General features: G+C 52.8%; 1 protein-coding gene across 4 annotated transcripts; it reads right to left on the bottom strand.

The window, feature by feature from the left end:
• Positions 1–998: 998 nt before the first annotated feature.
• LOC119779808 (methyl-CpG-binding domain protein 2-like) lies at positions 999–13,338 on the bottom strand. 4 transcript variants are annotated; one of them, XM_038279612.1, is made up of 8 exons: positions 12,781–12,811; positions 12,635–12,650; positions 6,755–6,914; positions 6,434–6,574; positions 6,245–6,335; positions 5,990–6,167; positions 5,658–5,785; positions 999–1,437 (listed from the first exon to the last, which is right to left on the bottom strand). In XM_038279612.1, exons 1-7 carry the CDS (start codon positions 12,794–12,796, stop codon positions 5,668–5,670), a joined length of 720 nt encoding a protein of 239 aa, XP_038135540.1. In that variant the 5' UTR covers positions 12,797–12,811; the 3' UTR covers positions 999–1,437; positions 5,658–5,667. The 4 variants fall into 4 exon arrangements, with proteins under 4 accessions (XP_038135540.1, XP_038135539.1, XP_038135537.1 ...); XM_038279611.1 differs by lacking the exon at positions 12,781–12,811 and adding an exon at positions 12,688–12,718; XM_038279609.1 differs by lacking the exons at positions 12,635–12,650; positions 12,781–12,811 and adding an exon at positions 12,981–13,338.
• Positions 13,339–15,781: the final 2,443 nt, after the last annotated feature.

Below are 15,781 nucleotides of genomic sequence, written 5' to 3'. Positions count from 1 at the left end.
TCTGTGTATGATTCGTCATCCATGCTTTAAGCACCGCCTCTGGCGGTCAGTAGGGATGAAATAGAATGAAAGTTACGACTGTAACTACGGTTCTATGAATCGCGGATGACCGCCAGAGCGCTCGGTCCCTCGGAATCATCGTGTTTTTTGCGAGAAGATTAAGGGACTGAGCTGTCACTGTCACGTGACTATATAGGCTCACCGGTGCAACCTGGGGTCACACGTGACTATGTTGGTATAAGATTCTCGACCTGTGCATACGCAACAGTGATAATTCGTGCTTTAAGCACCGCCTCTGGCGGTCATCCGGGATTCATAGAACCGTAGTTAGCCGTAACTTTTCCCTGATCTTTCAGCATTAAGCAAATTATAAATATATATAAATTATTTATAAATATACAGCAGAAACAAGCCTTAGCCTTTAGAGTTAACATCACCTGAGCGCTAGGAAACGTTTGGCAGGATATTTACATTTAATAACTGTAATCACTTTTTAGTGATAATGCCATTTTAAATGAGTGTCTGAATGTCTAGTGGATGAAAAAGTAGTGGACTCAAATTTTCCCACAATGCACCTTTAAAGTAGTGATGATCTGTCCCCGCTCTCTATAGTGACGGAGGGATTTAGTGGTTAGAAACGTTTAGAAACAGCCTAGATCTACCATCTTTACCTACTCATCCTCTAAAGTCAATCACTGATCTGGTTGATCTAGCTCTATGATGGGACCTGATATGACATGGTGGGAACATAGAAATAGTGCAAACAGAATAAATGTTTTCCTTCATCATCTTTAGTGTTTAGCTTAGTTTCTGTAGACGAATCGCCACCTGGTTGATGGGTGACCCCATGTGGGCCCCTTGGAACCATGAGCTAAATCATTAGCAGCAGACTCTGAGCGGACCGACGTTCTCCCTGGAAGGTGGACTGGAAGCGACGGGCTGGAGGTCTAGGAGGTCAGCTGAGCCTCGGCCATGGGGAGAAGAACCACAGACCAACGGTGAATATAATCTTTTATTTTCTCCAGCTGAAGAAGCGTCCACTAAAATTCTCTGAAGTATAAAATTTCTTTAAATAAGTTCTGAATCTGTAAACTCTCATCATCGTCATCATCATTATATTAATCCCTGAAGGTCATGATAGCCTCCACCAATCAGGAGCTCTGTGGGGGTTAGCAGCCTGAGCTGGGGTCACGGGATAGCGCCGCTCTCCGCGCGTTAATGGCGGCACTGCTGAGTCCAGATGGCGCCGGTTCTGCTGAGGCTCGGTTTGCTGCCAAAGCCGTCGGTCCTGCTGCTCCGGGTCCAAAGGAGGTTTGGCGAGGCAACGAGGTGGAAGGAGAGCTGGTTGGTCGCTGACGGGTCTGTGGGGGGGGGGTCAGGGTTAGAGGCTGGATGAAGATGAGGAGGAGATCCCTGAGGAAGGTGGACAGGAGGGCCCTGAGGACAGAAGGACAAAGTTTAAAACCTCAGAACCATCCAGAACCATCTACACCCAGCTGGACGGTCCATGTGATGATGTCATGGCTGTGAGAGCCTCTGATTGGTTAATTCTCACCATCAAACGAGCAGATTTAGCTGAAAAGGGAAACAAGAAGACCTCCAGAGGGTCAGAAGGGGGCGGGTCCTAGACCACCAAGTAGTCATAAGTCCAGAACCAACCATCAACCAGAAGGCCAAAGCTTGGAGACACCTGGATCCTAATGTCCCTCAGCAGATCAGCCGCAAGGTGTCTGCAGGACAATCTGGACCATCTAAGTCCAACAGAACATCCATGACCCACCAAACATTGGAGAACCTTCTGACCTCAGACGCTCCCTCTGACCTCAGACGCTCCCTCTGACCTCAGACGCTCCCTTTGACCTCAGACGGTTCCTCTGACCTCAGACGCTCCCTCTGACCTCAGACGGTTCCTCTGACCTCAGACGCTCCCTCTGACCTCAGACGCTCCCTCTGAACTCAGACGCTCCCTCTGACCTCAGACGCTCCCTCTGACCTCAGACGCTCCCTCTGACCTCAGACGGTTCCTCTGACCTCAGACGCTCCCTCTGACCTCAGACGCTCCCTCTGACCTCAGACGCTCCCTCTGAACTCAGACGCTCCCTCTGACCTCAGACGCTCCCTCTGACCTCAGACGCTCCCTCTGACCTCAGACGGTTCCTCTGACCTCAGTCGCTCCCTTTGACCTCAGACGGTTCCTCTGACCTCAGACGGTTCCTCTGACCTCAGACGCTCCCTCTGACCTCAGACGCCCCCTCTGAACTCAGACGCTCCCTCTGACCTCAGACGGTTCCTCTGACCTCAGACGCTCCCTCTGACCTCAGACGCCCCCTCTGACCTCAGACGCTCCCTCTGACCTCAGACGGTTCCTCTGACCTCAGACGGTTTCTCTGACCTCAGACGGTTCCTCTGACCTCAGACGCTCCCTCTGACCTCAGACGCCCCCTCTGACCTCAGACGGTTCCTCTGACCTCAGACGCTCCCTCTGACCTCAGACGGTTCCTCTGACCTCAGACGCTCCCTCTGACCTCAGTCGCTCCCTCTGACCTCAGTCGCTCCCTTTGACCTCAGACGGTTCCCCTGACCTCAGACGCTCCCTCTGACCTCAGACGCTCCCTCTGACCTCAGACGGTTCCTCTGTCCTCAGACGGTTCCTGTGACCTCAGACGCTCCCTCTGACCTCAGACGGTTCCTCTGACCTCAGACGCTCCCTCTGACCTCAGACGCTCCCTCTGACCTCAGACGCTCCCTCTGACCTAAGACGGTTCCTCTGACCTCAGACGCTCCCTCTGACCTCAGTCGCTCCCTTTGACCTCAGACGGTTCCTCTGACCTCAGACGCTCCCTCTGACCTCAGACGCTCCCTCTGACCTCAGACGGTTCCTCTGACCTCAGACGCTCCCTCTGACCTAAGACGGTTCCTCTGACCTCAGACGCTCCCTCTGACCTCAGACGGTTCCTCTGACCTCAGACGCTCCCTCTGACCTCAGACGGTTCCTCTGACCTCAGACGGTTCCTCTGACCTCAGACGCTCCCTCTGACCTCAGACGGTTCCTCTGACCTCAGACGGTTCCTCTGACCTCAGACGCTCCCTCTGACCTCAGACGGTTCCTCTGACCTCAGACGCTCCCTCTGACCTCAGACGGTTCCTCTGACCTCAGACGGTTTCTCTGACCTCAGACGCTCCCTCTGACCTCAGACGCTCCCTCTGACCTCAGACGCTCCCTCTGACCTCAGACGCTCCCTTTGACCTCAGACGGTTCCTCTGACCTCAGACGCTCCCTCTGACCTCAGACGGTTCCTCTGACCTCAGACGCTCCCTCTGACCTCAGACGCTCCCTCTGAACTCAGACGCTCCCTCTGACCTCAGACGCTCCGTCTGACCTCAGACGCTCCCTCTGACCTCAGACGGTTCCTCTGACCTCAGACGCTCCCTCTGACCTCAGACGCTCCCTCTGACCTCAGACGCTCCCTCTGAACTCAGACGCTCCCTCTGACCTCAGACGCTCCCTCTGACCTCAGACGCTCCCTCTGACCTCAGACGGTTCCTCTGACCTCAGACGCTCCCTCTGACCTCAGACGCTCCCTCTGACCTCAGTCGCTCCCTCTGACCTCAGTCGCTCCCTCTGACCTCAGACGGTTCCTCTGACCTCAGACGCTCCCTCTGACCTCAGACGCTCCCTCTGAACTCAGACGCTCCCTCTGACCTCAGACGCTCCCTCTGAACTCAGACGCTCCCTCTGACCTCAGTCGCTCCCTCTGACCTCAGACGGTTCCTCTGACCTCAGACGGTTCCTCTGACCTCAGACGGTTTCTCTGACCTCAGACGGTTCCTCTGACCTCAGACGCTCCCTCTGACCTCAGTCGCTCCCTCTGACCTCAGACGCCCCCTCTGACCTCAGACGGTTCCTCTGACCTCAGACGGTTCCTCTGACCTCAGACGCTCCCTCTGACCTCAGACGCCCCCTCTGAACTCAGACGCTCCCTCTGACCTCAGACGGTTCCTCTGACCTCAGACGCTCCCTCTGACCTCAGACGCCCCCTCTGACCTCAGACGCTCCCTCTGACCTCAGACGGTTCCTCTGACCTCAGACGGTTTCTCTGACCTCAGACGGTTCCTCTGACCTCAGACGCTCCCTCTGACCTCAGACGCCCCCTCTGACCTCAGACGGTTCCTCTGACCTCAGACGCTCCCTCTGACCTCAGACGCCCCCTCTGACCTCAGACGCTCCCTCTGACCTCAGACGGTTCCTCTGACCTCAGACGGTTTCTCTGACCTCAGACGGTTCCTCTGACCTCAGACGCTCCCTCTGACCTCAGACGCCCCCTCTGACCTCAGACGGTTCCTCTGACCTCAGACGCTCCCTCTGACCTCAGTCGCTCCCTCTGACCTCAGTCGCTCCCTTTGACCTCAGACGGTTCCTCTGACCTCAGACGGTTCCTCTGACCTCAGACGGTTCCTCTGACCTCAGACGCTCCCTCTGACCTCAGACGCCCCCTCTGAACTCAGACGCTCCCTCTGACCTCAGACGGTTCCTCTGACCTCAGACGCTCCCTCTGACCTCAGACGCCCCCTCTGACCTCAGACGCTCCCTCTGACCTCAGACGGTTCCTCTGACCTCAGACGGTTTCTCTGACCTCAGACGGTTCCTCTGACCTCAGACGCTCCCTCTGACCTCAGACGCCCCCTCTGACCTCAGACGGTTCCTCTGACCTCAGACGCTCCCTCTGACCTCAGACGGTTCCTCTGACCTCAGACGCTCCCTCTGACCTCAGTCGCTCCCTCTGACCTCAGTCGCTCCCTTTGACCTCAGACGGTTCCCCTGACCTCAGACGCTCCCTCTGACCTCAGACGGTTCCTCTGTCCTCAGACGGTTCCTCTGACCTCAGACGCTCCCTCTGACCTCAGACGCTCCCTCTGACCTCAGACGCTCCCTCTGACCTAAGACGGTTCCTCTGACCTCAGACGCTCCCTCTGACCTCAGTCGCTCCCTTTGACCTCAGACGGTTCCTCTGACCTCAGACGCTCCCTCTGACCTCAGACGCTCCCTCTGACCTCAGACGGTTCCTCTGACCTCAGACGCTCCCTCTGACCTAAGACGGTTCCTCTGACCTCAGACGCTCCCTCTGACCTCAGACGGTTCCTCTGACCTCAGACGCTCCCTCTGACCTCAGACGGTTCCTCTGACCTCAGACGGTTCCTCTGACCTCAGACGCTCCCTCTGACCTCAGACGGTTCCTCTGACCTCAGACGGTTCCTCTGACCTCAGATGCTCCCTCTGAACTCAGTCGCTCCCTCTGACCTCAGACGCTCCCTCTGAACTCAGACGCTCCCTCTGACCTCAGACGGTTCCTCTGACCTCAGACGGTTCCTCTGACCTCAGACGCTCCCTCTGACCTCAGACGCTCCCTCTGACCTCAGACGGTTCCTCTGACCTCAGACGGTTCCTCTGACCTCAGACGCTCCCTCTGACCTCAGACGCTCCCTCTGACCTCAGACGGTTCCTCTGACCTCAGACGCTTCTTTAGACGGTTCCTCAGACACGTCGTGCCTTACTGCTTTATTGTAAACCCAGACACCTGGTTACCGTGACAACCAGCAGAGGTCAACCTGATCCAGTGAACAGTGCAGCCCACTGTGAGCCTCGTTCCCTGACCCACCTGTCCGTTGTTACGCCGTCTTCCCTCGGAGTGGAACCCGGCTGTTCTCAGCGGCTCTAGCCAAGCCGTCGGCGGTCAGCGCCTCCTCCAGAACCCTCCGGGCTTGGTAGACCTTCAGCTCCTGCTCCCTGCACATACATCAGGTTCTGATCACTAATGAGCTCCATCAAGGTTCTTCTGAGGGAGAAGCTTCTGAAGAACCTGGACCTCCAGGGTTTAATGAATCTGGTTATCAGGAGGTTCTACTGAGACTGGGAGAGAGATTCTGGTTTGGTTCTAACACAGAATGGAGATCCGGCCAGTAAACCTTCCCAGCTCCCAGCGGCTCTCACCGGATCTGCTCGTCCGTCACGGTGAAGGACTTGCAGAGCGGCTGTGCGGTGTTCAGCCAGATGGTCGGGTTCTTCTCGACCGCCACCGACGTCTGGCCCATGATGGGAGTCGAGCTCATGTGCAGCGCGCTGGCGATGGCCGACAGCAGAACATCATCGCTAGAGTCCGGCCCGATACCTGCAGAGGAAAGAAGGCGGGGGAGTCAGGGGCTAAACTGGGAGTAGGAGGCCGGATTGACTGGAGGTCTGGGTTACCCTGCAGGCCTTTGGGGAGCTCCATGGCATGGAGGACTTCCTCAGAGACGTCTGACGAGCGCAAACCTCTGAGCCGCCTTTCCCAGAACAGCTGCAGACGAGAACAGTGTTAATCCCAGAAGTTCCTGCCTGGAGAAACCCGGGTTCCTCAGGTTCCTGCCAGACACTGGGAGAATGTCAGGGTCTCACCTGTCGGGGCGGCTCAACGGCCCTCTGCAGGTCTGTCTTCACCTTGTTTCCAGGGTGACTGGTTACCTTGGTAACAGGCTGTTTGAAAATGGACGCTGTCTGTCTGATGGGCAGAGCCGTGTTCAGGTCTGGTTTCCCTCCCTGCAGGAAAAAAAAGGTAGAGTTACTCTGACATCAGGATGAGTCGCATCTTAAACAGCGACTGAAAGCAGGCTTAGGAACCCAGAAGATCCCAGTCAGACAGCCTGGGCGCTCTATGGCAGCTGCTCCCTCCCAGCAGGAAAATCTGGTCATCTGCCTAAGCCCCGCCCTACAGGTTACCTTAGCCAGGCTGAGTGCGTCGTGTCGGAACTTCTGCTTGTTCTTCTGCAGCTTTCCAGGCATCATCTTCCCCGTGCGAAAGTCAAAACATGCCAAGTCCACGGCGTTTCCGAGGTAACGAGCCAGCTGAGGCTTACTCCGGAACTTCTTTCCTGTCGGACTGAAGAAGAAGAGTAAATGAGGACACGGGTGATAAACGCCATGAGAGGTTCTGCTCAGACAGAACATGAAGGGAGAAGAAGCACAGAAAGTTGTTCTCCTCTTCCTCACTTTGACGCCTGCTGTTCCCAACATGCTAGTTCCCTTCAGAACGGAGCGACTCCATCCCTACAGACACTGATGGATGATCCATAGCAAACTAAAATCTACGTGACACAACCAATATGACAGTCAAACATCGGCCACAGAACCAACAAACATCGACCACAGAACCAACAAACATCGGCCACAGAACCAACGAACATCGACCACAGAACCGACGAACATCGGCCTCAGAACCGACAAACATCGGCCACAGAACCAACAAACATCGGCCACAGAACCAACAAACATCGGCCACAGAACCAACAAACATCGGCCACAGAACCAACAAACATCGGCCACAGAACCAACGAACATCGGCCACAGAACCAACGAACATCGGCCACAGAACCAACGAACATCGGCCACAGAACCGACGAACATCGACCTCAGAACCAACGAACATCGGCCACAGAACCAACAAACATCGGACACAGAACCAACAAACATCGGCCACAGAACCAACAAACATCGGCCACAGAACCAACAAACATCGGCCACAGAACCAACGAACATCGGCCTCAGAACCAACGAACATCGGCCACAGAACCAACAAACATCGGCCACAGAACCAACAAACATCGGCCACAGAACCGACAAACATCCGCCTCAGAACCGACAAACATCGGCCAAAGAACCAACAAACATCGACCACAGAACCGACGAACATCGGCCACAGAACCGACGAACATCGACCTCAGAACCGACGAACATCGGCCTCAGAACCAACGAACATCGGCCACAGAACCAACGAACATCGGCCACAGAACCAACGAACATCGGCCTCAGAACCAACGAACATCGGCCTCAGAACCAACGAACATCGGCCACAGAACCAACGAACATCGGCCACAGAACCAACGAACATCGGCCTCAGAACCAACGAACATCGGCCTCAGAACCAACGAACATCGGCCACAGAACCAACGAACATCGGCCACAGAACCAACAAACATCGGCCTCAGAACCAACGAACATCGGCCACAGAACCAACGAACATCGGCCACAGAACCAGAATCGGTTCTGACCAATCTCAGGTGAAGGATCAGTCATCACCGATGACCAAGTCATCAGAAAAGACCAGGAGTTCTAAAGGCTGATGAACGGGGTTCTGCAGGTTCCCAGGGGTTTCAGTTAAACTCGTGGGTCAGAGGTATTGCTGTTTGCGTAGCTGACAGAGCAGCCATCAGATAGATCAGAACCTTTGAATCTCTCTAATGTCCCCATCGATGGAAACATTTCTCTGGTCAGGTTCTGCTTCTGTCTGGTTAACAGTCAGGAGGTCCAGTACTTAGTCCCCTTTCTTTTATTCAGGATCTATGGTCTGTGCTCTAGAAGCTGTAGCTCTAGAGGCCTCAGCAGGCGGCTGCTTTTCCAGTAAGCCGCTGACTAATTTCCTTTTCTGGTAAGTCTGATGAGTCACATCATGAACTGAAAGTGAATCTTTCAGGAAGTGACCGACTGCTGGCTAAGCCGGGCCTGAGCCGCCGATCGACAGGAAGCGACAGAGCCGACGCCTCGCTGCAGGCCTGCAGCAGGAGCCGCTTCCTGTGTGACCCGCTGCGGATAAAATAAATTACTTTGGCTGCAGGGTTAGGAAGGAGGGGGCAGAGGGCCCACCCAGGCCAGCAGGTCCGGACCAGAACAACCAGCTCATTGGTTCAGTACAAATAAAGAACCGAGTCTAAGATTATATTCCTACCGCTCTGTTTTAATAAAGCCAATCATTAAGACTCAAACCCATCACAGCTATTTCTCCATGTTGTGATAAAGGAGAGGCAGCAGAGTTCTCTTCAGATAAACCAAAGGTTTCCTTCATGCAGCAGTGAGCAGCATGCAGAGGTCTTTAGCTGTGAACCATCAACATGTCGACGTTGCTCTTTATCTAGAAAACCACATCCAGTCTGAGCAGGTTCTCACTGAGCTGGAACCAGATCCAGTCTGTTCACACCGACACCAGCAGGTTCTCACTGAGCTGGAACCAGATCCAGTCTGTTCACTGAGTTCATCTAACCTGTATGCTCAGACCTGGACCTGATCTTGGACCTGATCCTGGACCCTGATCCTGACATGGACCCTGGTCCTGACATGGACCCTGACATGAATCCTGATCCTGACATGGATCGTGATCCTGACATGGACCCTGGTCCTGACATGGACCCTGGTCCTGACATGGACCCTGACATGAATCCTGATCCTGACATGGATCGTGATCCTGACATGAACCCTGATCCTGACCTGGACCCTGATCCTGACATGGATCCTGATCCTGACACGGACCATGATCGTGACATGGACACTGATCCTGACCTGGACCCGGATCCTGACATGGATCCTGATCCTGACACGGACCATGATCGTGACATGGACACTGATCCTGACCTGGACCCTGATCCTGACATGGATCCTGATCCTGACACGGACCATGATCGTGACATGGACCCTGATCCTGACCTGGACCCTGATCCTGACATGGATCCTGATCCTGACACGGACCCTGATCCTGACATGGATCTTGATCCTGACATGGACCCTGATCCTGACATGAATCCTGATCCTGACATGGATCCTGATCCTGACACGGACCCTGATCCTGACATGGATCTTGATCCTGACATGGACCCTGATCCTGACATGGACCCTGATCCTGACATGGATCTTGATCCTGACATGAATCCTGATCCTGACCTGGACCCTGATCCTGACCTGGACCCTGATCCTGACATGGATCCTGATCCTGACACGGACCATGATCGTGACATGGACACTGATCCTGACCTGGACCCGGATCCTGATCCTGACACGGACCATGATCGTGACATGGACACTGATCCTGACCTGGACCCTGATCCTGACATGGATCCTGATCCTGACACGGACCATGATCGTGACATGGACCCTGATCCTGACCTGGACCCTGATCCTGACATGGATCCTGATCCTGACACGGACCATGATCGTGACATGGACCCTGATCCTGACCTGGACCCTGATCCTGACATGGATCCTGATCCTGACACGGACCATGATTGTGACATGGACACTGATCCTGACCTGGACCCGGATCCTGACATGGATCCTGATCCTGACATGGATCCTGATCCTGACACGGACCATGATCGTGACATGGATCCTGATCCTGACCTGGATCCTGATCCTGACCTGGATCCTGACATGGATCATGATCCTGACATGGATCCTGATCCTGACATGGATCCTGATCCTGACCTGGATCCTGATCCTGACATGGAACCTGATCCTGACATGGATCCTGATCCTAACGTGGATCCTGATCCTGACCTGGATCCTGATCCTGACCTGGATCCTGACATGGATCCTGATCCTGACATTGATCCTGATCCTGACATGGATCCTGGTTGTGATATGGATCCCGATCGTGATGTGGACCCTGATCCTGACCTGGATCCCGACATGGACCCTGATCCTGGATCCTGACATGGATCCTGATCCTGACATGGACCCTGATCCTTACATGGACCCTGACATGGATCCCAATCCTGACATGGACCCTGACATGGATCCCGATCCTGACGTGGACCCTGATCCTGACCTGGATCCTGATCCTGACTTGGATCCTGGTCGTGACATGGACCCTGATCCTGACTTGGATCCTGGTCGTGACATGGACCCTGATCCTGACCTGGATCCTGACATGGATCCTGATATTGACATGGATCCTGGTCGTGACATGGACCCTGATCCTGACGTGGACACTGATCCTGACATGGACCCTGACATGGATCCTGATCCTGACATAGACCCTGATCCTGACCTGGATCCTGACATGGATCCTGATATTGACATGGATCCTGGTCGTGACATGGATCCTGATCCTGACGTGGACACTGATCCTGACCTGGACCCTGACATGGATCCTGATCCTGACTTGGACACTGATCCTGACCTGGATCCTGATCCTGACATGGATCCTGGTCGTGACATGGATCCTGATCCTGACATGGACCCTGATCCTGACCTGGATCCTGACATGGATCCTGATCCTGACATGGATCCTGATCCTGACATGGACCCTGACGTGGACACTGATCCTGACCTGGACCCTGACATGGATCCCGATCCTGACTTGGACACTGATCCTGACCTGGATCCTGATCCTGACATGGATACTGGTCGTGACATGGATCCTGATCCTGACATGGACCCTGATCCTGACATGGATCCTGATCCTGACATGGATCCTGATCCTGACATGGATCCTGGTCGTGACATGGACCCTGGTCCTGACATGGATCCTGGTCGTGACATGGACCCTGGTCCTGACATGGACCCTGATCCTGACATGGACCCTGATCCTGACATGGATCCTGATCCTGACATGGATCCTGGTCGTGACATGGACCCTGGTCCTGACATGGATCCTGGTCGTGACATGGACCCTGATCCTGACCTGGATCCTGATCCTGACATGGATCCTGGTCGTGACATGGATCCTGATCCTGACATGGACCCTGATCCTGACCTGGATCCTGACATGGATCCTGATCCTGACATGGATCCTGATCCTGACATGGATCCTGGTCGTGACATGGACCCTGGTCCTGACATGGATCCTGGTCGTGACATGGACCCTGGTCCTGACATGGACCCTGATCCTGACCTGGATCCTGACATGGACCCTGATCCTGACCTGGATCCTGACCTGGATCCTGATCCTGACATGGATCCTGGTCTTGACATGGACCCTGATCCTGACATGGACCCTGATCATGACATGGACCCTGATCCTGACCTGGATCCTGACCTGGATCCTGATCCTGACATGGATCCTGGTCGTGACATGGACCCTGATCCTGACATGGACCCTGATCCTGACCTGGACCCTGACGTGGACCCTGATCCTGACCTGGATCCTGACATGGATCCTGATCCTGACCTGGATCCTGACATGGACCCTAACATGGATCCTGATCCTGACCTGGACCCTGACATGCATCCTGATCCTGACATGGACCCTGATCATGACATGTACCCTGATCCTGACCTGGATCCTGACCTGGATCCTGATCCTGACATGGATCCTGGTCGTGACATGGACCCTGATCCTGACATGGACCCTGATCATGACATGGACCCTGATCCTGACCTGGATCCTGACCTGGATCCTGATCCTGACATGGATCCTGGTCGTGACATGGACCCTGATCCTGACATGGACCCTGATCCTGACCTGGACCCTGACGTGTACCCTGATCCTGACCTGGATCCTGACATGGATCCTGATCCTGACCTGGATCCTGACATGGACCCTAACATGCATCCTGATCCTGACGTGGACCCTGATCCTGACCTGGATCCTGACAAGGACCCTGAACCTGACCTGGAACCACCTGAACATCAAAGTTTCCTCCACCCAGAACCGGGCTCTGGGTCTGAGCTCACTGGGTTCTATTGGACTCTTTTAATTTAATTCCTCTAAACTGTTCCAGACAAACCAAACCATCCAGAACCGGGTCAACGGAACTGGGTCAAAAGAACAGGGTCTGGCCTTTAAGGGAGCCCAGCAGGACCTGAACACACAGACAGTAAAAAGAAGCAAACCTCCCATCAGGTCCAGGTCCAGAACGGGACCCTGCCATCAGGTCCAGGTCCAGAACGGGACCCTGCCATCAGGTCCAGGTCCAGAACCGGACCCTGCCATCAGGTCCAGGTCCAGAACCGGACTCGGTCATCAGGTCCAGGTCCAGAACGGGACCCTGCCATCAGGTCCAGGTCCAGAACGGGACCCTGCCATCAGGTCCAGGTCCAGAACCAAACCCGGTCATCAGGTCCAGGTCCAGAACCGGACCCTGTCGGTCCTGTCCCTGGGAATGATAATCAGGACCTGTAGATCTGGTTCTGCAGAGCAGTTGCTCCTCAGCGGTTCGGTTCTGGTTCGCTGGGTCACCTGTAGTAGTAGACGTCACTCTTTCCGGCGCTCAGTCCGGACTTCCGGATCACTTCCTCCTTCTTCCATCCGGGCGGCAGAGCCGGACAGTCCGTCCTCTTCCTCTCCATCGCCGCTCGGTCCCACCGATCCTGGTCGGTTCCGGTAAGTGACAAACAGGCAGTCTGACGTCACCAGCGTTAACGGCTGCGGTTCCGCCCCGGGTCGGTCTCTGTCCTCTCGGTCCAACTCGTTTAGGAAAGTTCCGGTTCTGGAAGATCCGGAGCGAATATCGGCTTCGGTTCGGTGCTGGACCAGCTGAGCTGGACCAACGGCAGGCTGTGACGTCTGAGATGACGTGAACCGACAGACACACGCACAGGCACGCACTCCGTCCGGAGATCGTCTATTAGAGAGGATGTCTCACTTCTGAAAAAACAGTCTGAGACTACAAAGATGGCGCCCGAGCGCGTCATCACTGCAAACAGTAAAACTAAACTAAACGAACAGGGGCGTTGCTAGGCACAAAGCTTTCCTGGGGCACTGGCCCCCTACCGCATATGCGCCTCCTGCCATACACAACTACAGACAAGCACACTGAGATATTAATGAGGATAAGAGCATATTTGTTTTAACCTACATTAACATTTTCAACATTGCAGCTATAAAAAATAAGACATTACCAACTTTAAAAATAAAAAGTTTCCTTAAACACATTCTGAAGTAATCATTAATTCCTAGGTTTCAGAGTTTTAGTTTGGGGGAAAGTTTAACTCATCCTGAGCTAAGTTTTTATTTGATTTTTTGATCATTTAAGTGTTCCTCCTATTTTTCATTTTTGCAAAGTGGTCAATCACTTCACTGTGACTCAGCTTAGAAAGTTCTTCCTTTTCCACTGATAAAATAGCCAGATGATGGAGCCTGTCTGGTCCCATTGTGCAGTTCAGCCAAGTGTGGATCCTTCTCCACTCACTGAATGACCTTTCACCCCTCCAGCTGTAGTCTGGGATGGAGATCTGGATGACCTGCGTTAGTGTGGGGAACATGATGTTATCAAGCAAGTTGAAAACACTGCATATCCTTGATGACAAGGATTTCTTTTCAACCAGGAAAAGCTTTCAAACCATTTTGAATTAAATGAAAGTTTTTTTACTCCAAATTTGTCCTGGGGATAGTGGGACAACTTCACTTCTTTAGGACCATCATGTTTCCCCCTAAGTCACTAATGTCCCCTTCTTGTTTGTGGAAGCTGGTTTTTGCTCCCTCATCACCTTCATGGTCCTGTCTCTCTCCTGTCCTTCACCTGTCTCTCTCCTGTCTCTCCTGTCCTTCACCTGTCTCTCTCCTGTCTCTCTCCTGTCTCATGCCTGTCAGTCTCACCTCCTCCTCCCTTTTCCTACTCCAGCACCTTCAAAACGTAAACTTATAATTATGTAAATATTTATCATATTGCTAATAACGTCCCTAATGTAACTGCTTAGCTTAAATCACTAATTCATAACGGGACCTTACCTCCCTCTCTCATCTTGTTTTACTGCTTCCCTGTCTCTGCTTCATGTGAGGAATTTCCTGATATCCATCTACAAACCAATGCAGCCATTTTCAGTTAGTAGCTTATAAATAAATCATGTGGTTTCACTGGGAAAATAATAAAATTAACAGGTAAGAAACGTTACCAGAACTAAAGATGCGTCGCGGCCGCACAGTGTCCCATCCAACTCAGCTGAGAGCAGCGCGTTGATTTACCGGTGTGACAGATCAACTGGTGACGGCAGCTGGAAAACAGCTGATTTTTGGGCGGGCTTTTCAGGACCCCTCGCCTCAAACAGGAAGTAAACTGCGTGTAGACTCCAAGAACTACAAATTATTTTGTTAGCTGATCGATACGAAATACGTTGAGATTTTAAGAAGTCACCGTCACAAAGGTATTTAATTGCATTAAGAAAGCATCTAGCATGTTTTAGGGTTTTCTCCAAACCCGCACAGAGATTTGAGGAACTTGTCCTGCTGTTGTTTATCTGTTTGTTTCAGAGCCTCAGCGATGAGAGAAAGAACCGAGTAGAAAAAACACAGAAAGCTGCATGAGAAGGAAAAACGGCCAGTGCAATAAAAGGTCAATGGGAACAACTAACGGTGTCATTCTGCCATTTTTCTGTCGTCCTGTATGTCTTGTAAGTTAAAACGAGCGAAAATAAAAATTTCCTCTTTTTTTCTGAAAAGCGCCGACTGTTTATATGGAGGGAAACTAATTACTTACAGCCCAACTCGTTCCCAGAGGAGTTATAAATGTCTTTAAAGTTTAAGATGTGTTGCAGGAACAAAGCAAAATAACATAACTGCTGCGGGGAAGAGTGAAATCTCTGAATTCAGTTTATATATTGTGTGAATATATGTGATATTTTGGGCATCGGGGCGAACAAATGCAGAACCTGCTGAACTAAAGCATTAAAAGAAGCAGCAGAGCCTCCAGCTGACTGCAGCCAAACAATGAATAAATAAAAAAGGGAGATTTTACGGTAGATATCTGATCGAAAACAAAGATCTGGTTATTATTTTTTCTTTTAATAGCAGAGCATAACCTACTGTCTAACTGTCTCTAACGGGGAGGCCCCATTCTGTTCTAAGAGTAAAGAAGGAAAAAATAGTAATAATATCTGATATTCTGGAATTCAAACATGTTTTAAGCGAACAGCGGACTCTGAAACATTAACTGTGACCAGTTGATCTAGAGTTTATCTAGACCAGCTCTACAACAGGCAGAGCAGACAGGGTCAGATGGAGTGTTCATATCAATAGCTCAGCAGATAAACAGACGCCCTGCA

The sequence above is a fragment of the Cyprinodon tularosa genome, unplaced genomic scaffold (genome assembly GCF_016077235.1).
Source record: "Cyprinodon tularosa strain WSP-4 unplaced genomic scaffold, ASM1607723v1 ctg1514, whole genome shotgun sequence".
Taxonomy (NCBI): domain Eukaryota; kingdom Metazoa; phylum Chordata; class Actinopteri; order Cyprinodontiformes; family Cyprinodontidae; genus Cyprinodon; species Cyprinodon tularosa.
Note: the sequence above shows the minus strand (reverse complement) of the source record. Positions and strands in the feature narration are given on the sequence as shown.